At 38.6% G+C, this 25,965-nt stretch overlaps 1 protein-coding gene and 2 non-coding genes across 3 annotated transcripts; 1 reads left to right on the forward strand and 2 right to left on the reverse strand.

The window, feature by feature from the left end:
- Positions 1–7,064: 7,064 nt before the first annotated feature.
- LOC130950195 (small nucleolar RNA R71) lies at positions 7,065–7,168 on the reverse strand. The gene has a single exon (XR_009073538.1). It is a non-coding gene; the product is annotated as a small nucleolar RNA R71 (small nucleolar RNA).
- A 622-nt stretch (positions 7,169–7,790) lies between these two features.
- Positions 7,791–9,050, forward strand: LOC130981803 (uncharacterized). The gene is made up of 2 exons (XM_057905517.1): positions 7,791–8,228; positions 8,757–9,050. The coding sequence occupies exons 1-2, from the start codon at positions 7,791–7,793 to the stop codon at positions 9,048–9,050; spliced, it is 732 nt and encodes a 243-aa protein (XP_057761500.1).
- Positions 9,051–22,462: 13,412 nt separating this feature from the next.
- On the reverse strand, positions 22,463–22,570 carry LOC130951359 (small nucleolar RNA R71). Its single transcript, XR_009073943.1, has one exon. It is a non-coding gene; the product is annotated as a small nucleolar RNA R71 (small nucleolar RNA).
- Positions 22,571–25,965: the final 3,395 nt, after the last annotated feature.

Below are 25,965 nucleotides of genomic sequence, written 5' to 3' on the forward strand. Positions count from 1 at the left end.
TAAGGTTTATTACTTGGATGACCCAGTACACTTGCTGGTTAGTTGTGCAGAGTTGTGAAGAAAGTGCTGAGTTAGTAAATGCGCATACCAAGTTGAATGCCATTGTTAGAGATCACAATTTTGTGCACCATCTTTTCTCTTGGATTTAGCATGAGGATATGCTATTGTTTAAGTGTGGGGAGGTTGATAAACCCCTATTTAATGATTCATGTTGTGCTTAATTGAGTGTTTTTATCAACTTTTCATCCACTTATTCATAAGAATTTGCATGGTTTTACAATTCCTTCCTTATGATATGACATATCAGAAAACATGTTTCCAATGCTTTAAAAATATTAAATTTAATTATCCTTTATTACCATTCGATGCCGTGATTTGTGTGTTAAGTACTTTCAGGTTTTATAGGGCAGGAATGACTTAAAGGGTGGAAAGGAAACATACAAAAATGGAAGGAAAGCACAAAATAGAATTTTTGAATAAACTGGCAGCGACGCGTCCACGTGGACGACGCGAACACGTGCCTTGCGCAAATTGGCATCTGCACGAACGCGTGCATGACGCGAACGTGTGGCTCATGCGAAACACAGATGACGCGGACGCGTGACTGACGCGACCGCGTGGAAGAGTAAAACTCCAGATGACGCGACCGCGTGACCCACGCGGATGCGTGACTTGCGCGATCTGCAGAAATTACAGAATGTGCTGAAGATGATTTTGGGCCACGTTTTAATCCAGATCCAAGCCCAGAGAACACAAATTAAAGGCTATAAATTGGGGAATACATCCATTCATCAACATAGAGGATACAACATACATTCATACATAGTTTTAGGATTTAGATGTAGTTTTTAGAGAGAGAGATTCTCTCCTCTCTCTTAGGATTAGAATTAGGACTTCCTCTTCTTCAATCACAGGTTCAATATTCCTTTTATTTATTTTCTCGATTTAGTTTATGAAACCTTTATGTTTAGATTGATTTTCTATTTAATACAATTTGAGGTATTTCAGACTTATGATTGCTTTCTCTAATTTATGTTATTGATGCTTCTGCTTTATCCAAATTATTTTCATTCGAGTAAATTTTCTTCCCTTTTGGCTTTGCTTAATTGATTGGTAACACTTGAGTTATCAAACTCAGCAGTGGTTGAAGTTGGCAATTGCTAATTGATTTAGATCGCTCTAAAAGTTGACTAGGACTTGAGGATCAATTTAATTAGTCAACTTGACTTTTCTTTATTTAATAGGGGATAACTAAGTGGGATTAAAAATCCAATTCTCATCACACTTGATAAGGATAACTAGGATAGAAATTCCAATTCTCATACCTTGCTAAGAGTTTTCTTAATTATTGATTTACTAATTCCTGCAATTTATTTCTCTTGTTCAAAACCTTTTTAAAACCCAAAAATACTATTCACCATAACCAATAATAAATCATACTTCCCTGCATTTCTTTGAGAAGACGACCCGAGGTTTGAATACTTCGGTTTATAAATTTCATTGGGTTTGTTAATTGTGACAACCAAAACTTTTGTAAGAAAGAAATTCTTGTCGGTCTAAAAGCTATACTTACAATGGTAATTTATTTGTGAAAATTCTAGATCGCGCAAAAGTTTCATTCTTCATTGTGTCTATATTACAAGACATTCTCCAGCCTCTTCAATGTCACAATTTGCAATAATCCAACCATGTTAGATCTCTTGTGACTCATCATGAATGACAACAAATGATCACAAAACTCCATAAAATTACCATCCAATCATAAATTTTGATTCCCAAAAAAACTTAAGGAATTTTATCATAAGAGAATCCGATTACAGGAAGTTTCCTAGAGTTATAAGATTTTGATCAACAGGTTACATCATATTATAAGACATTCTCCAACCTCTTTAATCTCATAATTTTCAACAATCCAACAATATTATATTTTTTATGACTCGTCATGGATGACACTAAATGATTACAAAACTCGATGAAATTAACATCTAAACCTTAATTTTGAATTCATGAAAAATTGTAAAATTTTCTCACAAGAAAATTTGGTTACAGAAATTATACTAGAGCTATAAAATCTTGAACAGTAGATTACAGGAACTGTATTAGTGTTATAAGACATTCTCTAATCTCTTCAACCTTATAATTTCGAACAATTCAATTACACTATATTCCTTATAACTCATCATGAATGACACCAAATGGTCACAAAACTCCATTAAATCACCATTCAAGCATGAATTTTGATTTCATAAAAATTCAAAGATTTTTCTTGCAAGAAAATTTGGTTACAAGAATTATACTAAAATTACAGAATCGTGATCAACATGTTATAGTATTTGTGTCATTATTACAAAATATTATCCAGCCTTATCAATCTCCATCCTTTTTTTTATTACTAATAATTACTATTATTAATTGAGAAATAGATATAACAGAAGTATATTTTTTAGGGGCCTGCTACACATACAAGCAAAAAATGTATACAAGCATTACAAGTTGGCCCAGCCCAATAAGAATACACGCGCACTCACACCCTTTGAATAGAGCGTCAATGTCACACGCGTCACTCAACCGTTACGCATCGGAAAAAAGCGCTCGTTATGGTGCACTCTTCCACTTCTCCTTCGAAGAATACACAAACCGTCAACCTTCGAGCAACATTCCAAAATCAAGAGATAAAACTCGTCGCGAAGATTAGTAGAAACCATCAACAAAAGATAGAACTCTCCATCAACAATTTTCAGAAAAAACGAAGAAATATTACTCAAGGTACGTTACTATTTTAGTCATCTTGTAGATTTTTCACATTTCGAAATCGAAGAACTAGGTTTTACTGTTCTTCTACGTTCTTCTAGGTTTTACTGTTGTTCTTGTTCTATCTCTCATTTTACTGTTTTTAATATTCTTCTTGTTCTACGTTTTACTGTTCTTCTTGGTTCTAGGTTTTATTGTTCTTCTTAGTTATTCTACGTTTTACTGATCTTCTTGTTCTAGTTCTTCTCATAACTGATTTTTAGGAGTATATTGCGTAATTTGTTGGGTGTATATGGCATAATTTGTTGGATGTAAATTTCTGAACTGATATAGTGTAATATAATCAACTGTTACAACTATTCTAATATTGCTTGTCCTTGTAATATTGGTTGTTCTTGGGTGTATATTGCATAATTTAATGGGTGTATATGGAGTAACTTGTTAGGTGTATATGGCATAAATTGTTGGGTGTATCTGAATCATATCTATGGGTGTATATTACTGATATATATGGGTGTATTTGAATCATATCTATAGGTGTATCTGGCTCATATCTGTGGGTGTATCTGACTCATATCTATGGGTGTATATTACTGACATCTATGGGTGTATTTTTCGTTTCAGAAAAAATGGCAGCGAGAAACCAAGCTGGAAAAAATGTAAGAACAAATATATGCCTCAGATGAAATCAGTTTTATATAATAGAAATATATCTGACTATAATTTTGTTTTATTTTACAGCAAACCAAAGACCTTAAGTGTGCAACACATTTATTAAGTGAAAAATTCAGAAATATGAGTGAGGAGAAGAAAACGATTGTGAGAGATTTGGGATTTGGTGGCTTGATGCACATCCCACCACTAAGGGTGCATCACCAAGTATTAAGGGAGTTGGCTAACAACTTCAAATTAGGGGAGAACAGGCTGGAAACCGGATACGGTTCTTTTAAAATAACACCAAAAAGAATAGGTGATGCGCTTGGCATCAAGGCATCAGGTAACTCACTAAAAATTATAGGTGTATATTAACTGATGCTTGGGTGTATTTAAGCTTATGCATGGGTGTATTTAAACTGATTTTCATACTATGTTGTTTTCCTTTTTGTAGGAGATCTATTTCCTACAAAATTCAATTATAAGAAACTTTCTGAGGATAATAAAGAAATTTTTAGAAGATTCCAGGGTAATGATGCCAAGGCATCTTAGGCTAGTTTCACTAGCATTTTTTCTGTTAGTTTTAGTTGTTTTATGCATTTTCTTGAGCTTAAAGTAACCAAGAATGGTTAAATGAACAACAAAGTAATGAATCACCCAAACAGTATAATTTTGATGCAAATTCCATGAGTTTTTAGTTATATTACTTGAATGCTATGAATGGAAGATTTCTCATGAAATTTTGCAAGACTTTGATGCAATTGTTTGGATGATTTCTGGGAAGAAGAGGCTAGGCAAGGAAGCAACAAAATCAATAAAGGAAGCTTGAAGATCACATGTGGAGTTTAAGTTCCAGTTTAAGCTTAAACTGGAACTTAAACTGCCAACCCATATAATGCTGAAAGTGGCGTTTAACCTCCAGTTTAACCTTAAACTGGAAGTTAAACGCCAGAATGAGAAATGCACCAAAGCTGAAATTGGCGTTTAACCTCCAGTTTAAGGTTAAACTGGAAGTTAAACGCCAGAATCATGAAAGTTGAGAAATGCTGAAACTGGCGTTTAACCTCCAGTTTGACCTTAAACTGGAAGTTAAACGCCAGAAGGAGAATAGCACCAAGGGAGCATCTCCACGTTTAACCTCCAGTTTAACCTTAAACTGGAGGTTAAACGTGTTCGACCCACATTATGCACCAGGAAGCCATTTCCACGTTTAAGCTCCAGTTTAAGGTTAAACTGGAGCTTAAACGTGTTCGACATTCACACTCCTGGGCTACCTTCTTCATTCCCACGTTTAAGCTCCAGTTTAACCTTAAACTGGAGCTTAAACGTGTTCGACCACAAATTGCCTCCAGGGTTGCTTTCTTCAATTCCACGTTTAAGCTTTAGTTTAACCTTAAACTAAAGCTTAAACGTGTTCGACCATACCACACTCCATAGTTGCTTTCTTCCATTTCCACGTTTAAGTTTTAGTTTAACCTTAAACTGAAACTTAAACTTCAACTTAAACGCCATCTTTTGAAAGGGTTTCTGGGCCAAGTATATTGAAGTTTAAGCTAGCATTTGAGCACAAACTTCAACTTAAACCTATTATGGTATGAAACCCAATTGAATATCATGGTTTATGGGATTGGGCCTGAAGAATTGATGAGTCTGGAACTTCAATTTGTTAAGTCTCGTGTCATTACTTGTTTATCACTAAGTTTGCTCAATGAATGTTACAGAATTGGATCACAGCCTCATCAGGATTATGGACCATAAACCTAAAGCAAAAGGAAATCAGGGAAAGGCCTCAAAGCCCAAGAAACACAACAGAAGCTCAATTTAGAAAGTGTATAAATAGGATGGAATTGAAGTTAGTTAGCACTTTTGGGACACTGGAGAATTTTTCATCTTTTTGTAATTAAATTCAGAGCTATGACTCACTAAACCCCTTTCATTGGGTTAGGGAGCTCTATTGTAATTCAATGATTCAATAATAGTTTTATCTTCTTCTTCAATCTTTTCTCTTGAATTTTGTTAGAAAGCTTCTCGATCTAACTCCATTGGGTAGTTGTCTTGGGAAAGAAACTACCCATATTGGAATCCTTCGGAACCTTGGGAAAGGAATGGAGGATTCATGCTAGAGAAGCTTTCTCACAGTGAATTGAATTGGGGTTTGGATGGATATTGTGACATGTAATCCTACCAAATTGTGGTTCATGAAACTGTGTGGTATAATCAGTGATCGAGCATCATCTCTTCTTATGAACATTTAAACCAAGGGATTGGGAATTTGTTTGTTTTTAGAGAGAATTGGTGAGCCAAGGGATTGGGATCCAATCATATAAGATTGCCAAGCAAAATTCAATGAATGCATTGGTTGAGGAAGAGATAAAAATGTTTTGATTCGGAGATCTCAATATCTCCTAATACCCAATGAACTACTCATCTCTGATCTACCCATTTCTATTTACATTCTGCAATTTCAATTCATGCAATCACCATCCCTTTTTAATTTCAGCACTTTAACTTCTAGCTCTTTAATTCATGCAATTTAAGATTTTGCACTTTTAAGTTCTTGCCATTTACGTTTCCCGCAAATTTTACATTCCGCAATTCTCATCTAAATCTTGATTCTGCTCAACTAGAACACACTTCTAATCCGAATTGCTCATTCAACCAATCCTTGTGGGATTCGACCTCACTCTATTGTGAGTTTTTACTTGACGATAACCGGTGCACTTGCCGGAAGGAATTTTGCCGATCGTGCAATTTCCTAAAATCGTAGCATATCAACTTTATGCACATCAAGTTTATGGCGCCGTTGCCGGGGATTGGTTTTCGATTGACAATTCTCAAATTGGAAGTTAACTAGATTGAGCATTTTTTCTTGTTTTGTTAATTTAGTTCAAGTTACTTGTTGAATTTTTAATTTCTGCACTCTGTTACTTGCTTTTTCTTTCTTATGCCCTTCAATTCAAGCAACTAACTCACTGACCCACTAACTATTTGAATTAATTCCTCAACTGCTCTAACCATACTCTTCCATTAACCAAGAGTATTCCACTTGTTTGTTGCTTGTGGTGTGTTCTTGTATGACAGGTAGGAGAGGAGAGATATCAACTCCTCCATATACCGAACCAGAGAGGACCCTTCATAGACTTAGAAGGGAAGCAAGAGGGAAGAGAGTACTGGGAGAAGAAGAATCTGAAGGAGAATCTGAGGACAATTTTGAGGAAGCTCTAGATCTCAACATAGATAGAGAAGTTCACAACCATGAGAGGGCTGATGGAAACAATGCCATTCCTGAGAGGAGGGTTCTTGGTTCATACATAAACCCAACCTCTAGGAATTGTGGTAGCAGCATTCAGAAACCACCCATTCAGGCCAACAATTTTGAACTCAAACCACAGCTAATATCACTGGTGGAGAATCATTGTTCATTTGGTGGGAGTGCTAATGAAGATCCAAACCAACATCTCACAAAATTCCTGAGAATTTGCGACACTGTGAAGTCCAATGGAGTCCAGGAAGATGCCTATAAACTGCTCTTGTTCCCATTTTCACTTAGGGATAAGGCAGCTAAGTGGCTGGAATCATTCCCAAGGGGGAGCCTAACAACCTGGGATGAGGTGGAAAGCAAGTTTCTGGCACGTTTCTACCCCCCACAAAAGGTCAATAGGCTTCGATCTGAGGTTCAGACTTTTAAACAACAAGATGGTGAAACTCTCTACGAGGCATAGGAGAGGTTCAAGGATTTGACAAGGAGATGCCCACCAGACATGTTCCATGACTGGGTGCAATTGCATATTTTCTATGATGGACTCTCTTATGAATCAAGGAAGGCTGTAGACCATTCATCAGGAGGTTCATTGAACAGGAAGAAGACTGTGGAAGAAGCCATTGAAGTGATTGAGACAGTGGCTGAGAATGAGTACTACTATGCTTCAGAGAGGCACAACACTAAGGGAGTCATGGAGCTGAATCATGTTGATACAATTCTAGCCCAAAACAAGGTGTTTACCAAGCAACTAGCAGAGCTCACCAGGAAATTAGACACAAATCAAGTGGCTGCAATACACACACAAGATCAAGAGGAAGTAAGCATTGAAGGAGGTGATTGGGAAGAGGCCAACTATGTGGGAAACCAACAAAAGCAATCATATGATCCACACTCCAACACTTACAACCCAGGTTGGAAAAACCACCCAAACTTTGGGTGGGGAAACCAGCAAACCCAACCAAAAAACCACAAACCTTACAACTCCAACCAAAGATCATACCAAGCCACACAAAACACTTACTCCCAACCACCATATCATGGCCAAAATAATCAACCTGCCCAACCTAATCCGAACCAACAATTTCAAGATCAATTAAACAGGATAGAAGAAATGCTTGCAACCATGAGTCAAGACATAACCGAATTGAAAGCTTTTAAGGAAGAAGTAAATTCTAACTTGCAAAACCAAGGAGCTGCCATCCAGAAGCTAGAAAATCAAATTGTGTACTTGTCTAAACAAACCCCTGGGCCAAGCGTTTCTCATGCTGCCAAGGCTATTGCAAGGGAAGAGTGTAAGGCCATAACCCTCAGAAGTGGAAAGAAGCTAAAGGAGATCTCAAAGGAAACCACAGAGGATGAAGCAAAGGAAAATGTGAGAGATAAGGAACAGGGACAATCTTTTACACCGTCTGCAACAAAAGAAAAAGAAAAAGAGGTCCTGAAGCCTTATACACCTAAAGCACCATATCCTCAACGTTTGATGAAAAGTGAGAAGGATGGCCAATTCTCCAAATTCTTGGAGATTTTCAAGAAGCTTCAAATCAACATTCCGTTTGCTGAGGCAATAGAGCAAATGCCACTCTATGCAAAATTCTTAAAGAAATTAATGACCAAGAAGAGAAGCTGGAGAAATGAGAAAACTGTGCTGTTAACTGAAGAATGCAGTGCCATCATTCAGCACAAATTGCCTCAGAAATTGAAGGATCCAGGCAGCTTCCAAATCCCCTGCATCATAGGAGAAGTCATGGTGGAGAAGGCCTTGTGTGACTTAGGAGCCAGTATCAATTTGATGTCTCTAGCAATGATGAGAAGAATGAGGATTGAGGAAGCCAAACCAACAAGAATGGCCCTCCAATTGGCAGATCGAACCTTTAAATTCCCTCATGGGATAGTTGAGGATTTGTTGGTGAAAGTGGGAGATTTTATATTTCCTGCCGATTTTGTGGTGTTAGATGTGGAGGAAGAAGCCAAAGCTTCAATAATTCTGGGAAGACCCTTCCTGGCTACTGCTGGAGCCATCATAGATGTCCAAAAGGGTGAACTCACTCTTAGATTACATGATGAGAAATTGGTGTTTAACGTATTCAAGGCAATGAGTTATCCATCAGAATCACTGAAAGAATGCATGAGGGTGGATGTAGTGGACATTACAATACAAGAAACCTTTGAGGAAACAACAAAGGAAGTGACAGAGGAGGAGTTCACAAAGGATATTGAAGTTAGTGACATCAAGGCTGCTGAAACAACCATGCCAAGCATGCTAGATAGAGTGAAAGGAGAGAAGGAAGCACCAAAACTTGAGCTCAAAGCATTGCCCCCTAATCTCAAGTATGCATACTTGGGTAGTGGTGAGAGCCATCCTGTTATCATTACTCTGCCCTGAGCCAAGAACAGGAAGAAGAACTGATCAAGGTGCTACAAACCCATCAAGATGCCATAGGATGGACCCTAGCTGATTTGAAGGGGATAAGTTCATCCATATGCATGCATAAAATCTTATTAGAAGAGGATGCTAGACCCTCCATTCAAGCTCAGAGAAGATTGAATCCCGTCATGAAAGAAGTGGTACAAAAGGAGGTCATGAAGTTATGGCAGGCAGGGGTAATCTACCCCATTTCTGATAGCCCATGGGTTAGTCCCATCCATGTAGTTCCCAAGAAAGGTGGCATAACTGTGGTGCCAAATGAGAAGAACGAACTCATACCCACAAGAACTGTTACTGGGTGGAGGATGTGCATAGACTACAGGAAGCTCAATGAAGCCACCAGAAAAGATCATTTCCCACTCCCATTCATGGATCAGATGCTTGAAAGGCTTGCAGGACATGCGTACTATTGCTTCCTGGATGGATACTCAGGCTATAATCAGATAGTAGTTGATCCAAGAGATCAAGAGAAAACATCATTTGTTTGTCCATATGGAGTGTTTGCGTATAGACGCATGCCCTTTGGATTGTGCAATGCACCTGCAACTTTCCAAAGGTGCATGCTGTCCATCTTTTCGGACATGATCGAAAAGTTTATTGAAGTTTTCATGGATGATTTTTCTGTGTTTGGAAATTCGTTTCATAGCTGCCTACACCACCTTGCCTTGGTGCTTAAGAGATGCCAAGAGACCAACCTAGTATTAAACTGGGAAAAGTGTCATTTCATGGTCACAGAAGGAATAGTCCTTGGCCATAAAGTGTCTAATAGAGGCATTGAGGTGGACAGAGCTAAGGTGGAACTCATTGAAAAACTACCTCCACCAAGTAATGACAAGGCAGTTAGGAGTTTTTTGGGACACGCTGGCTTTTACAGAAGGTTCATTAGAGACTTTTCTAAAATAGCCAAACCCTTGAGTAACTTGCTTGTCTCTGATATACCCTTTGTATTTGATCAAAATTGCATGCTAGCCTATGAACTCTTGAAGCAAAAACTTTCTTCTGCACCTATCATTGCCCCGCCTGATTGGAACTTACCTTTTGAACTGACGTGTGATGCATCAGACCTTGCTATTGGGGCAGTGTTAGGGCAAAGGAAAGACAATTTGGTACATGTGATTTATTATGCCAGTAAGGTCTTGAATGATAACCAAAGGAATTACACAACCACTGAAAAAGAACTCTTGGCAATAGTCTTTGCATTTGACAAATTTAGATCCTATCTCATTGGATCTAAAGTCATTGTCTTCACTGATCATTCAGCTTTAAAATACTTACTTGCTAAACAAGAATCCAAACCAAGACTTATTAGATGGGTTCTTTTGTTGCAGGAATTTGACATTGAAATCAAAGACAAGAAGGGTGTAGAGAACAAGGTGGCAGACCATTTATCAAGAATACCATGTGAAGAAGGAAGCACACAAAGCACACATATAAATGAGTGCTTCCTTGATGAACAACTCATGGTAATTCACAAAGCACCCTGGTTTGCAGACATAGCAAACTTCAAAGCCACTGGGAGTTTGCCGTTGGAATTTAACAAGCATCAAAAGAAGAAATTAGTAAATGATGCTAAATACTTCATCTAGGACGAACCATACTTGTTCAAAAAATGTTCGGATGGCATACTCAGAAGATGCATATCAGAGGAAGAAGGAAGGGAAGTCTTATGGGATTGCCATGGCTCCACTTATGGAGGACATTTTGCAGGAGAAAGAACAGCAGCCAAGGTGTTGCAGTGTGGTTTTTATTGACCCACTATCTTCAAAGATGCAAAGGAACTGGTGAAGCACTGCCATGAATGCCAAAAAGCTGGGAACCTGCCAAGAAGAAATGAAATGCCACAACAATTCATTTTGGAACTTGAATTGTTTGATGTATGGGGAATAGATTTCATGGGACCCTTTCCCACCTCATACTCAAATAATTACATTCTTGTGGCAGTAGACTATGTCTCCAAATGAGTTGAAGCAATAGCAACTCCAACCAATGATAATAAGGTAGTCATGAACTTCCTCAGAAAACACATTTTTTTGCCGTTTTGGGGTTCCAAGAGTAATCATCAGTGATGGAGGAAGCCACTTCTGCAACAAACCATTAGAGGCATTGCTTCTAAAATATGGAGTCAAACACAAGGTAGCCACACCATACCATCCACAGACAAGTGGGCAAGCCGAAATATCTAATAGGGAACTCAAAAAAATCCTGGAAAAGACTGTGGGAACTTCAAGGAAGGACTGGTCGATTAAGCTAGATGATGCTCTTTGGGCATATAGGACAGCTTTCAAAACACCAATTGGAATGTCTCCTTACCAACTAGTATATGGAAAAGCTTGTCATTTGCCACTGGAGTTGGAGCACAAGGCATTCTGGGCCTTGAAACTCTTGAACTTGGATAGCAAACCTGCTGGAGAAAGAAGGATGTTGCAAATTCAAGAGTTGGAAGAATTCAGAGCTGAAGCTTATGAGAATGCCAAAATTTACAAAGAAAGAGCAAAGAAGAAGCATGACAGCAACATAGCCCCAAGAAAATTTGAAGAAGGACAAAAAGTATTGCTCTACAATTCTAGGCTGAAGCTATTTCCAGGGAAGCTAAAATCAAGGTGGTCTGGACCATTCCTTGTCACCAAGGTCTCCCAATATGGACAAGTAGAAATCATGGAAGAAAAGTCACAACGAACCTTCACTGTGAATGGTCAAAGACTCAAACATTACTTGGGAGATGTGGAGGAGAAGGACAAGGTTAAATATCACCTCAACTGAGGAAGACAACCGTCAAGCTAGTGACGTTAAAGAAGCGCTTGTTGGGAGGCAACCCAACCTAAGGTAATACTCTTTTGCTGTTTCTTTTATTTGCTTCAATAAAAGGTGAAGTAGTTTCTGTGCATTGCAAAGAATTAAGTTTGGTGTTTCACACCAAACTATGAATTCGTGGATCAATAATTCAAAGGGGAATGTGTGACTCTAAGTTTGGTGTTCCACCATACAGATCAACTGAACACAATAACCTTTGAATTATATGAAAGGAACAACCATTCTAAACAATCACAGAAATGCTTAAATTCCTTAGCAGTAACTTCATTCCAAGGAGAATTCAAGGATTCAAAGAGCAGAGGAGTAAGTAGGAGACTAAGTTTGGTGTTCACACACCAACTTAAGACTCAGACACTTGCCCATACATAATTGAGCTAACCACTCAAGTGCTTGAGAAGCAAGCAACTTCATCACTCTTTGCAGGAAAGGAAACTAGGACCTTAGAAAGAACATGAAGCAACAACTAGGAGAAGAAGGAGAAATCAAATTGTTTCCTGGCAACAAAGAGAAAACAAGAAATTTCACAAGGTGGTGTTGTTCCTTGACCATTCTTTAAAAGGCAAACAAAAGCATGCTTGTTCTGGTTTAAACTGTAATTGTTGAATCTTTCTGGAATGTGAAGTTGTTAGTATGAGTGTTGGTTTACTGCTTTGAATAAAGTGAATGCCTAGATGTTTGGATATAACTCTACCTTCTTAAACAAATGCTTGCCATGCTTGTTCTGTTTCCAAAAATAAAAGAAAAGTTTGAACAAAAGTAACTTGGCTCAATTAGTGACAAATCAAGTAGAATTCAGTGGTGGTATGCATGCTTGATTGTTTAGACAGCTCACTGGAAATTGAGTGTAGACTTATCATTTTTTGTGTAGAAGTTGAATACTGTCTCTGGATCTTGATGAATAAATGTCTTTGACCATGAAAAAGAAAGAAAAAGAAGAAGAAAAAGCCACTGAAAAAGGGCAACCAAAAAGCAAAAAAAAAAAATTGAGAAAATAAGCTAGGCACCAATGGTTTGAACTTCTGAGACAAATGCCTGTGGTGTTTATGTATTAAGGATATGCTTGGATGAATAGGTTCTGAGGAGTGTTTCAACACTTGGTAACTTGGGTTAACTAACCCGGGATTATCAACCAAAAGTCCATTATCAAGAGCAACCTAAATACAAAACATTTAGTCACACAAAGAGGTGCTGGGCACCAATGTCTCAAGAAGAAATGTGAACTAAAATGCCTGTAGTGGATATATGTGTAGTGCACTAATAAGAAAAAGAAAATGCCAAAGGCTTGTGCAACACATGACACTGAGCAAACAAGGAGCAAAGGAGCTCTAAGAAAAAGAAAAACAAAGAAAGGAAAAAGTGCCAAGGACATAAGAATAACAAGAGGCCATAGCAGTGTTTGATGGATGCAATAAAAAGTGATAATCCTACCTGATAAGAATGAAAAAGTGATGCTGCAACTTTCTGCATAAAACCCTTCTGATGAACTTCAAAGGCTTGCTAATATAGCCAATGTAATTGCTTTTTGTTTCATACTTTCTTCTCAAATAACTCAGGACTTGCTTAGGGACAAGCAAGTATTAAGTTTGGTGTTGTGATGCCAAGGCATCTTAGGCTAGTTTCACTAGCATTTTTTCTGTTAGTTTTAGTTGTTTTATGCATTTTCTTGAGCTTAAAGTAACCAAGAATGGTTAAATGAACAACAAAGTAATGAATCACCCAAACAGTATAATTTTGATGCAAATTCCATCAGTTTTTAGTTATATTACTTGAATGCTATGAATGGAAGATTTCTCATGAAATTTTGCAAGACTTTGATGCAATTGTTTGGATGATTTCAGGGAAGAAGAGGCTAGGCAAGGAAGCAACAAAATCAATAAAGGAAGCTTGAAGATCACATGTGGAGTTTAAGTTCCAGTTTAAGCTTAAACTGGAACTTAAACTGCCAACCCATATAATGCTGAAAGTGGCGTTTAACCTCCAGTTTAACCTTAAACTGGAAGTTAAACGCCAGAATGAGAAATGCACCAAAGCTGAAATTGGCGTTTAACCTCCAGTTTAAGGTTAAACTGGAAGTTAAACGCCAGAATCATGAAAGTTGAGAAATGCTGAAATTGGCGTTTAACCTCCAGTTTGACCTTAAACTGGAAGTTAAACGCCAGAAGGAGAATAGCACCAAGGGAGCATCTCCATGTTTAACCTCCAGTTTAACCTTAAACTGGAGGTTAAACGTGTTCGACCCACATTATGCACCAGGAAGCCATTTCCACGTTTAAGCTCCAGTTTAAGGTTAAACTGGAGCTTAAACGTGTTCGACATTCACACTCCTGGGCTACCTTCTTCATTCCCACGTTTAAGCTCCAGTTTAACCTTAAACTAGAGCTTAAACGTGTTCGACCACAAATTGCCTCCAGGGTTGCTTTCTTCAATTCCACGTTTAAGCTTTAGTTTAACCTTAAACTAAAGCTTAAACGTGTTCGACTATACCACACTCCATAGTTGCTTTCTTCCATTTCCACGTTTAAGTTTCAGTTTAACCTTAAACTGAAACTTAAACTTCAACTTAAACGCCATCTTTTGAAAGGGTTTCTGGGCCAAGTATATTGAAGTTTAAGCTAGCATTTGAGCACAAACTTCAACTTAAACCTATTATGGTATGAAACCCAATTGAATATCATGGTTTATGGGATTGGGCCTGAAGAATTGATGAGTCTGGAACTTCAATTTGTTAAGTCTCGTGTCATTACTTGTTTATCACTAAGTTTGCTCAATGAATGTTACAGAATTGGATCACAGCCTCATCAGGATTATGGACCATAAACCTAAAGCAAAAGGAAATCAGGGAAAGGCCTCAAAGCCCAAGAAACACAACAGAAGCTCAATTTAGAAAGTGTATAAATAGGATAGAATTGAAGTTAGTTAGCACTTTTGGGACACTGGAGAATTTTTCATCTTTTTGTAATTGAATTCAGAGCTATGACTCACTAAACCCCTTTCATTGGGTTAGGGAGCTCTATTGTAATTCAATGAATCAATAATAGTTTTATCTTCTTCTTCAATCTTTTCTCTTGAATTTTGTTAGAAAGCTTCTCGATCTAACTCCATTGGGTAGTTGTCTTGGGAAAGAAACTACCCATAATTGGAATCCTTCGGAACCTTGGGAAAGGAATGGAGGATTCATGCTAGAGAAGCTTTCTCACAGTGAATTGAATTGGGGTTTGGATGGATATTGTGACATGTAATCCTACCAAATTGTGGTTCATGAAACTGTGTGGTATAATCAGTGATCGAGCATCATCTCTTCTTATGAACATTTAAACCAAGGGATTGGGAATTTGTTTGTTTTTAGAGAGAATTGGTGAGCCAAGGGATTGGGATCCAATCATATAAGATTGCCAAGCAAAATTCAATGAATGCATTGGTTGAGGAAGAGATAAAAATGTTTTGATTCGGAGATCTCAATATCTCCTAATACCCAATGAACTACTCATCTCTGATCTACCCATTTCTATTTACATTCTGCAATTTCAATTCATGCAATCACCATCCCTTTTTAATTTCAGCACTTTAACTTCTAGCTCTTTAATTCATGCAATTTAAGATTCTGCACTTTTAAGTTCTTGCCATTTACGTTTCCCGCAAATTTTACATTCCGCAATTCTCATCTAAATCTTGATTCCGCTCAACTAGAACACACTTCTAATCCGAATTGCTCATTCAACCAATCCTTGTGGGATTCGACCTCACTCTATTGTGAGTTTTTACTTGACGATAACCGGTGCACTTGCCGGAAGGAATTTTGCCGATCGTGCAATTTCCTAAAATCGTAGCATATCAACTTTATGCACATCAGGTAAGACCCTCAAAAGTCTTATAGATGAGATGATGGATATTGGTGTTGGTAACGAACAGGATCGCCTAATGTTCAAGAGAATTTTCATTCTCTATATACATATGGCATTCCTTTTACCAACGACAATAAACAAAATCTCGCCTGTGCACCTGACCCCAATTTTTGAGATGGAGACCATAACAGAGAGAAACTGGGGAGGGCATGTATTGAATTTTATTATCAAGGGCGTAACCGATTACAAGGAGAAAAAGAAAAAGGCAATTAATGGTTGCCTCTTTGCCCTGATGATAATTTACTTTCATCTCTTTAAAAATAAAAACAAGAAGAGGGCAGAAAGACCACCAAAACGCTGGATAGCGAACTGGAGTAAGGAGCAGTTGGTGGAAAGAATGAAGGAGGAAATAGAGGAAAATATGGTAAGTGAATATAATATGTGGGTTGTATTTTATTTACCTGAATGCCGCTAACTAAAATTTCTAATTTTCAGAGGATTGTAAAGATGGCGGAAACAAGAGAGAAAATAAAAAATAGAGAAAAAAGAAAAAAAATAAGAAATAAAAAAAAAACAAAAAAAAGGAAGGCAAGTTCAACATCGTCTTTGGACACAGAAACAAATGATAATGAGAGTTCTACCTCTGAGTCTGAGACTCAAGAAGATTCAGAGGATTCACCAAGAAAATAACCCAGCAAAATAGGAAAAAAGTAAGTACCATACTTGGGTGTATTTTGTTCATCAAGTTGGGTGTGTTTTGTTTATTAAAATGGGTGTATTTTGTTTGTTGTGTTGGGTGTATATTGTGCATTCATTTGGGTGTATATCATGCATTCATTTGGGTGTATTTTATATCTTTACTATATTTTAAATAATGATTGTTTGCTCGACTCCAAAAAAAGAAAGAAGAGTCAAGAAGATTTTGAGGCAGAATCTGAATCAACTGATGAGTAATGTTCTGAAATTATTACTCCTCTCTTTTGGCTTTATTATAAAGATTTCATGTATTAACAGAAGTGTCTCTTAATAACTTATAGAAGCGAAGAATCATCACTGGTGAAGAAGCAAAAAAAAAAAGAAAAAGACAGAAAGAACACCAAAAAGTAAGCACTTTTTTGAATAATATTTTGTGATAAAATTAACTTTTTATTTCTAATTCATACTTGTTTTTTCCACCCAGAACACAATCCAAAAATAAAAAGGTTGTTGTTGAGCATTCATCTCCTGAAGAAGATCAATCCTATCATGGGTACAGTACTTTGTAAGCTATATTACCGTCTATAATCATGATTATTTTTGTTAACATGTTCTTTTATGAATGTACTGACAGATCTGAAATAAGAAGTGAAGAACTAAATGAATTCTTAAGGGGAAAGAATGAAAATTCTGCTGCACAGGGGTATGTCTTGTTGGGGTGTATATTTCAGATTTTAGCGTGTTTTCTTTGTTAATAACTGTTTCTTGTTTCGCAGGGAGAAGGAAGCTGACCTGCGATCGACGGAAGGTCACTATGTCTCCTCTGAAACGTAAGAAGCTTTATTTAATAAAATCTTGTTATCATGATTTAACTGTATGATATTTTGTCTGAATAACATGAACTCTGTTTAGAATACCAGACGTAAACTTGGGAAGTGATGATCTTTCCTCTCAAGGACACATAACACAAAGTAGCGTAAACAAACCGGCAGACAGCATGTAATTTCTCTTTCAAATAACCATTACTTTTGTTCTTTTATTACCTTCTACTTCTAATTCTGTATATTTTTTTAGAAAAAACGCCCTTTACTATTTTATTCGAGAAAAAAAGGCAGGAAAAAAAAACCAAAAACTGCAATTATGTAAGTTCTCAAAAAACAAAGCCTGTCTTTCTTTTGAATTGTTCGGGTGTATTTTTGACTTTCTTTGGGTGTATTTTAGAATGAGTCTGGTTGAAGAGTCAGACAGTGAGCCGGCTGATTTGAATATGATGCTTGTGAGGAAAGAGACACCGTCCGAAGCTCTTGCAATGTGAGTTTTTTCAAGAACATTTCACTCTTATAACCTTTTTATTTTCAAAGGCATTGTTAACCTTTCATTTTTCTTCTTGTTTAGAGTTCCGATTCAAGTTTGTCTACCAGTGTCCCAAACAACCGCTGTGCCGAAATTTGAAGAAACACGTGAGACAAAATATGAACCAATCCCTCTGCTACAAATTGAAGGAACTACAAAAACGTAAGAAATATTATTGGGTGTATATTGGGTTACAGTTTGGGTGTATATTTCCCCTGAATAGTTTTATTTACGTAATGATTAATTTTATGTGCCGTGCAACACTCCTGAACCCCCCCAAGAACTTGAAGAAAGCACACCCACACCTCCCCCAGCTCCATCTAAAATATAGGTTCATTACACTAAAATTAATGTTTTGGTTATCATCCGTATATTCTTATTGTTACAATATGTTATAAATGATCACGCAGTAATCCAGCTTCAGAAGACGCTGCTGCATTGTTGATGATGGCACGGACAGCATCGTACGTTCCTAAAAAAGATCAATTGCCATCATTCAGCCTTGGCTTCACTGATTCGAGCCAAGAAGAAACAACAACGCAGGAGGGAGCATCAATGCAAGTTGAACACGTGGCAAAAATTCCAGATTCCCCAACACTGCTAGAACAATTAGAGAAACTGGTACATAAAATTGCAAGTGATGGGGGGTCAAAAGAAGAAAAAAGTCCGCAGATTCCAAAGGAGAGTGCGGCAGAGAGTTTCAAGAAGTTTGAAACTCCTGTCAGGCCAAATTTAGATACTACTGACATGAAACAAAAATGCTACCTGATGAGCGGATAATTTGTATACTTTTTGGCACTGTTTTTAGTATATTTTTAGTATGATCTAGTTAGTTTTTAGTATATTTTTATTAGTTTTTAGTTAAAATTCACTTTTCTGGACTTTACTATGAGTTTGTGTGTTTTTCTGTGATTTCAGGTATTTTCTGGCTGAAATTGAGGGACCTGAGCAAAAATCTGATCCAGAGACTCAAAAGGACTGCAGATGCTGTTGGATTCTGACCTCCCTGCACTCGAAGTGGATTTTCTGGAGCTACAGAAGCCCAATTGGCGCGCTCTCAACGGCGTTGGAAAGTAGACATCCTGGGCTTTCCAGCCATATATAATAGTTCATACTTTGCCCAAGATTTGATGGCCCAAACCGGCGTTCAAAGTCACCTCAAGAAATTCCAGCGTTAAACGCCGGAACTGGCACCTAATTGGGAGTTAAACGCCCAAACTGGCACTAAAGCTGGCGTTTAACTCCAAGGAGAGTCTCTACACGAAATTTCTTCATTGCTCAGCCCAAGCACACACCAAGTGGGCCCGGAAGTAGATTTTTATGTCATTTACTCATCTATGTACTAGTTTTCTATAAGTAGGACCTTTTGCTATTGTATTGGGGAGAATCTTTTGATCATGTTTTTATGATTGAACCCTCTTTGGGAGGCTGGCCATTCGGCCATGCCTAGACCTTGTTCTTATGTATTTTCAACGGTGGAGTTTCTACACACCATAGATTAAGGTGTGGAGCTCTGCTGTACCTCGAGTATTAATGCAATTACTATTGTTCTTCCATTCAATTCCGCTTGTTCTTTGTCCAAGATATCACTTGTTCTTCAACATGATGAAGGTGATGATTGACGCCCATCACCATTCTCACCCATGAACAAGGTGACTGACAACCATTCTTGTTCTACAAGCATCTGAGGCTTAGTGAATATCTCTTGGATTCCTGATTGCACGATGCATGGTTGATCGCCTGACAACCGAGTGCTCGCCTGACAAACGAGCCAACCATTCTGTGAGATCAGAGTCTTCGTGGTATAGGCAAGAACTGATGGCGGCATTCAAGAGAATCCGGAAGGTCTAACCTTGTCTGTGGTATTCTGAGTAGGATTCAATGATTGAATGACTGTGACGTGCTTCAAACCTGTAACCTACTGGGCGTTAGTGACAGACGCAAAAGAGTGATTCTATTCCGGTAGGGGAGGGAACCAAACCGGTGATTGGCAGCACTGTGACAGAGTGCGTGCATTAGCTTTCACTGCGCGGATGGGAGGTAGCTGCTGACAACAGTGAAACCCTACACGAGCTTGCCATGGAAAGGAGTAAGAAGGATTGGATGAAGGCAGTGGGAAAGCAGAGAGACAGAAGGGAAAGCATCTTCATACGCTTGTCTGAAGCTCTTACACCAATGATATACATAAGTATCACTATCTTTATCTTTTATAGTATTCTCGTTCATCATCATATACATTTGAGTTTGCCTGACTAAGATTTACAAGATGACCATAGCTTGCTTCAATGCTAACAATCTCCGTGGGATCGACCCTTACATACGTAAGGTATTACTTGGACGACCCAGTGCACTTGCTGGTTAGTTGTGCGAAGTTGTGTAATGCCATGGTATTGAGCTACCAAGTTCTTGGAGCCATTACCGGGGATTATGAGAGTTGTGAAAAAGTATTGTTCACAATTTCGCGCACCAAGTTTTTGGCGCCGTTGCCGGGGATTGTTCAAGTTTTGAGCAAGCTTTTGGTAACAATGCCTGGGATTGTTCTAGTTTGGACAACTGACGGTTCATCTTATTGCTTAGATTAGGTATTTATTTTTTTTCGAAATTCTTGAAGATGAATTCTAGAGTTTCATGATGATTTGTTGAAATCTGGCTGGCTGAGAAGCCATGTCTAATCTGATTGGACCGAGGTTTCAACTTATCACCACAAGAGCTTGTTGATTTTCATCAATCTTGCTTTTGGAGCAGTGATCTGCTAAGATTTGGCTGACCTTTGGTCATGTCTAGTGTTTTGGACCGAAGCTTTCTTTGAAAGCTTGGCTGGCTGTGAAGCCATGTCTAATTCCTGGACCGGAGTCTTAGACTAGCATTGCACTGATTCCTGGAATTCTCATTAAGGATTTTGATACCTTGTCCCACTTAATTTTCGAAAAACACAAAAAAATTGCAAAATCATAAAAACCCAAAAATATTTGATGTTTCTTGTTTGAGTCTAGAGTCTCATCTTAAGTTTGGTGTCAAATGCATGTTTTTGTTATATTTTTCGAATTCATGCATATAGTTCTTTGTTTTGATCTTTGAATTCTTTTGGCTTGAGTGTTTCTGTGTCTCATATAGTGTCAGTAGTACACAAACTGCTAAGTTTGGTGTCTTGCATGCATTGTTATTTGATTCTTGTTGCATTTTGATTATTAAAAATCCAAAAATATTTTTAATTTGTGTCTTTTCAAGTCAATAATACAAGGAATTGAAGATTCAGAACATACTGCAGAGGAATTATACAGAAAAAGCTGAGCATTCAAAAATGCCCAGTGAAGAAGGCAGGCTGGCGTTTAAACGCCAGCCAGGGTACCTGGTTGGGCGTTTAACGCCCAAAGAGGTAGCATTTTGGGCGTTAAACGCCAGAATGTATACCATTCTGGGCGTTTAACGCCAGGATGGTGCTAGGGGGAAGATTTTGTTTTCAAAATCAATTTTTTTTCAAGTTTTCAAAGTTTTTCAAAACCAAATCTTTTTCAAATCATATCTTTTCAATCAAATGTTTTCAAAATCAATTTCTTTCCTTTTTCAAAGATACTTACTAACAATTAATGATTTGATTGAACATTTTTTTTGCCTTTTTCTGTTAAGGAAGGTTTTATGCTTGAATCATATCTTTTCTTGTTAGGCAAGTCATTAATTTTTAAAATCACATCTTTTCAAATTGTTTTCAAATCATATCTTCTCAATCACATCTTTTTAAAACCATAACTTTTCAATCAAATCTTTTTAATCACATCTTTTTCAAAATAGTTTCCAATCAAATCTTTTTAACTTCTAATCTCAAAATCTTTCTCAAAAAACACTTGATTTCTTTTTCACTTTTAATTTTCGAAAATTATCAATCAAATTTTCAAAATGTTTTCAAAATCTTTTAATTGGATTTTCGAAAATTCTCTTCCCTCCTTCCCACATCCTTCTATTTATGGAGTACTACTCCTTCTAAATGCACAATTCGAACCTTATCTAATTAAAGTTCGAATTCTTCTTCTCCTTCTTCTTTCTATTTCTTTGTTCCTCTGACATTTCAAGGAATCTCTATACTGTGACATAGAGGATTCCACATTTTCTTTTTCTCTTCTCTTTCATATGAGCAGGAGCAGAGACAAAGGCATTCTTGTTGAAGCTGACCCTGAACCTGAAAGGACCCTGAAGAGAAAGCTAAGAGAAGCCAAAGCACAACTCTCTTTAGAGGACCTGACCGAATTCTTCAAGGAAGAAGAACACATGGCAGCCGAAAACAGCAACAATGCCAACAATGCAAGGAAGGTGCTGGGTGACTTCACTGCACCTACTCCTGATTTCTATGGGAGAAGCATCTCTATCCCTGCCAATGGAGCAAACAATTTTGAGCTTAAGCCTCAATTAGTTTCTCTAATGCAACAGAATTGCAAGTTCCATGGACTTCCAATGGAAGATCCTCATCAGTTTTTAGCTGAATTCTTGCAAATCTGTGACACAGTCAAGACTAATGGGGTTAACCCTGAGGTCTATAGACTGATGCTATTCCCTTTTGCTGTAAGAGACAGAGCTAGGATATGGTTGGACTCTCAACCTAAAGAAAGCCTGGACTCTTGGGAAAAGCTAGTCAATGCCTTCTTGGCAAAGTTCTTTCCACCACAAAGATGGAGTAAGCTTAGAGTGGAAGTCCAAACCTTCAGACAGAAGGATGGAGAATCCCTCTATGAAGCTTGGGAAAGATACAAACAATTAATCAGAAGATGTCCTTCAGACATGCTTTCTGAATGGAGCATCATAGGTATTTTCTATGATGGTCTCTCTGAACTATCCAAGATGTCTTTGGATAGCTCTGCTGGAGGATCTCTTCATCTGAAGAAGACGCCTGCAGAAGCTCAAGAATTGATTGAAATGGTTGCAAATAACCAATTCATGTACACTTCTGAAAGGAATCCTGTGAACAATGGGACTAATCAGAAGAAAGGAGTTCTTGAGATTGACACTCTGAACGCCATTTTGGCTCAGAATAAAATATTGACTCAACAAGTCAATTTGATTTCTCAAAGTCTGTCTGGAATGCAAAATGCACCAAACAGTACTAAGGAGGCTTCATCTGAGGAAGAAGCTTATGATCCTGAGAACCCTTCCATGGAAGAGGTGAATTACCTAGGAGAACCCTATGGAAACACCTACAATTCTTCATGGAGAAATCACCCAAATTTCTCATGGAAGAATCAAGAGAGACCTCAACAAGGTTTCAATAACAATAATGGTGGAAGAAACAGGTTTAGCAATGGCAAGCCTTTTCCATCATCTTCTCAGCAACAGACAGAGAGTTCTAAGCAGAATACTTCTGACTTAGCAACAATGGTCTCTGATCTAATAAAGACCACTCAAAGTTTCATAAATGAAACAAGGTCCTCCATCAGAAATTTGGAAGGACAAGTGGGTCAGCTGAGCAAGAAAGTTACTGAACTCCCTCCTAGCACTCTCCCAAGTAATACAGAAGAAAATCCAAAAGGAGAGTGCAAAGCCATAGACATGGCCGAATATGGAGAGGAAAGAGAGGAGGGGGACGCCACTGAGGAAGACCTCAGTGGGCGTGTACCAATCCCCTCTGAGTTCCTCAATGAGGAACAATGGGAATCTGAGGCTCAAAATGAGACCATAGAGATTCCATTGGACTTACTTCTGCAATTCATGAGCTCTGATGAGTATTCTTCCTCTGAAGAGGATGAGTATGTCACTGAAGAGCAAGTTGCTAAATACCTTGGAGCAATCATGAAACTGAATGACAAGTTATTTGGAAATGAGACTTGGGAGGATGAACCTCCCTTGCTCACCAAAGAACTGGATGACTTGTCTAGGCAGAAACTGCCTCAAAAGAGGCAAGATCCTGGGAAGTTTTCTATACCTTGTATCATAGGCACCATGACCTTCAAGAAGGCCTTGTGTGACTTAGGGTCAAGTGTAAACCTCATGCCCCTCTCTGTAATGGAGAAATTAGGGATCTTTGAGGTGCAAGCTGCAAGAATCTCATTAGAGATGGCAGACAATTCAAGAAAACAAGCCTATGGACTTGTAGAGGATGTTCTGGTAAAAGTTGAAGACCATTACATCCCTACTGACTTCATAGTCCTAGAGACTGGGAAGTGCATGGATGAATCCATCATCCTTGGCAGACCCTTCCTAGCCACAGCAAAGGCTGTGATTGATGTTGATAGAGGAGAGTTGATCATTCAAGTGAATGGAAAATCCTTGGTGTTTAAGGCCCAAGGACATCCCTCTATCATCATGGAGAGGAAGCATGAAGAGCTTCTCTCAAACAGAGCCAAGCAGAGCCCCCACAGTCAAACTCTAAGTTTGGTGTTGGGAGGCCACAACCAAACTCTAAGTTTGGTGTTGAACCCCCACATTCAAACTCTAAGTTTGGTGTTGGGAGGTTCCCACACGGTTCTGAGTATCTCTGAGGCTCCATGAGAGTCCTCTGTCAAGCTACTGACATTAAAGAAGCGCTTGTTGGGAGGCAACCCAATGTTTTATAGTTAACTATTTCCTTTTGTTATTTTATCTTTTTTGTAGGTTGATGATCATAAGAAGTCACAAAAACAATGAAAAAAGCAAAAACAGAATGAAAAACAGGAAGAAAAACAGCACACCCTGGAGGAAGAAGAAGCTGGCGTTCAAACGCCAGTAATGCTAGCTGTTGGGCGTTTAACGCCCAGTCTGGCACCATTCTGGGCGTTTAACGCCAGAAAGGGGCACCAGACTGGCGTTAAACGCCAGTAAAGGGCAACAACCTGGCGTTAAACGCCAGGAATGGGCATCAGCCCGGCGTTTAACGCCAGAAATGGCTCAAAACGTGATTTTGAGCAATATTTGGTGCAGGGATGACTTTTCCTTGACACCACAGGATCTGTGGACCCCACAGGACCCCACCATCACTCTCTCTCTTCTTCCCCCATTCACCAATCACCTCAATACCTCTTCCCCAAAAAACCCTTCACCTATCAAATCCCATCTTTCTCTTCACCACTCACATCCATCCTTCATAAATCCCCACCAACCTCACCCTTCAAATTCAAACCACTTTCCCTCCCAAACCCACCCTCCATGGCCGAACCATTACACCCCCCTCTCTCCTATAAATACCCTTCTTCAACCCTTCATTTTCACACAACCTAAACACCCTTTCTTACCCTTCTTGGCCGAACACACCACCATCTCCCTCTTCCTCATTTCTTCTTCTTCTACTCTCTTCTTTCCTCTTTTGCTCGAGGACGAGCAAACATTTTAAGTTTGGTGTGGTAAAAGCGTTGCATTTTCATAACCATTTATGGCATCCAAGGCCGGAGAAACCTCTAAAAAGAGGAAAGGGAAGGCAAAAGCTTCCACCTCCGAGTCATGGGAGATGGATAGATTCCTCTCAAGGGTGCATCAAGACCACTTCTATGAAGTTGTGGCCTTGAAGAAGGTGATCCCCGAGGTCCCCTTTTTACTCAAAAAGGGTGAATATCCGGAGATCCGCCATGAGATCCGAAGAAGAGGTTGGGAAGTACTCACCAACCCCATTTCAACAAGTCGGAATCTTGATGGTTCAAGAGTTCTATGCCAATGCATGGATCACCAAGAACCATGACCAAAGTGTGAACCCGAATCCAAAGAATTATCTCACTATGGTTCGGGGGAAATACTTGGATTTTAGTCCGGAGAGTGTGAGGGTGGCGTTCAACTTGCCTCTGATGCAAGGAGATGAGCATCCTTACACTAGAAGGGTCAACTTTGATCAAAGGTTGGACCAAGTCCTCACAACCATATGTGAAGAGGGCGCACAATGGAAGCAAGATTCAAGAGGAAAGCCGGTTCAATTGAGAAGGCATGACCTCAAGCCCGTGGCTAGAGGATGGTTAGAGTTCATACAACGCTCAATCATTCCCACTAGCAACCGGTCCGAAGTTACCATAGACCGGGCCATCATGATCCATAGCATCATGATTGGAGAAGAAATAGAGGTTCATGAGGTTATAGCCCAAGAACTCTACAAGGTGGCGGACAAGACCTCCACTTTGGCAAGGTTAGCCTTTCCTCATCTCATCTGTCACCTCTGTTATTCAGTTGGAGTTGACATAGAGGGAGATACCCCCATTGATGAGGACAAGCCCATCACCAAGAAAAGG

This window comes from Arachis stenosperma, chromosome 1 (assembly GCF_014773155.1).
Source record: "Arachis stenosperma cultivar V10309 chromosome 1, arast.V10309.gnm1.PFL2, whole genome shotgun sequence".
Taxonomy (NCBI): domain Eukaryota; kingdom Viridiplantae; phylum Streptophyta; class Magnoliopsida; order Fabales; family Fabaceae; genus Arachis; species Arachis stenosperma.

Coding starts and splice junctions, on each gene's coding strand:
- LOC130981803 (XM_057905517.1), top strand. CDS start 7,791: ATGAGTCAAGACATAACCGAATTGAAAGCTTTTAAGGAAGAAGTAAAT. Junction 8,229..8,756: donor TCAACATTCCGTTTGCTGAG/GCAATAGAGCAA, acceptor AACGTATTCAAG/GCAATGAGTTATCCATCAGA.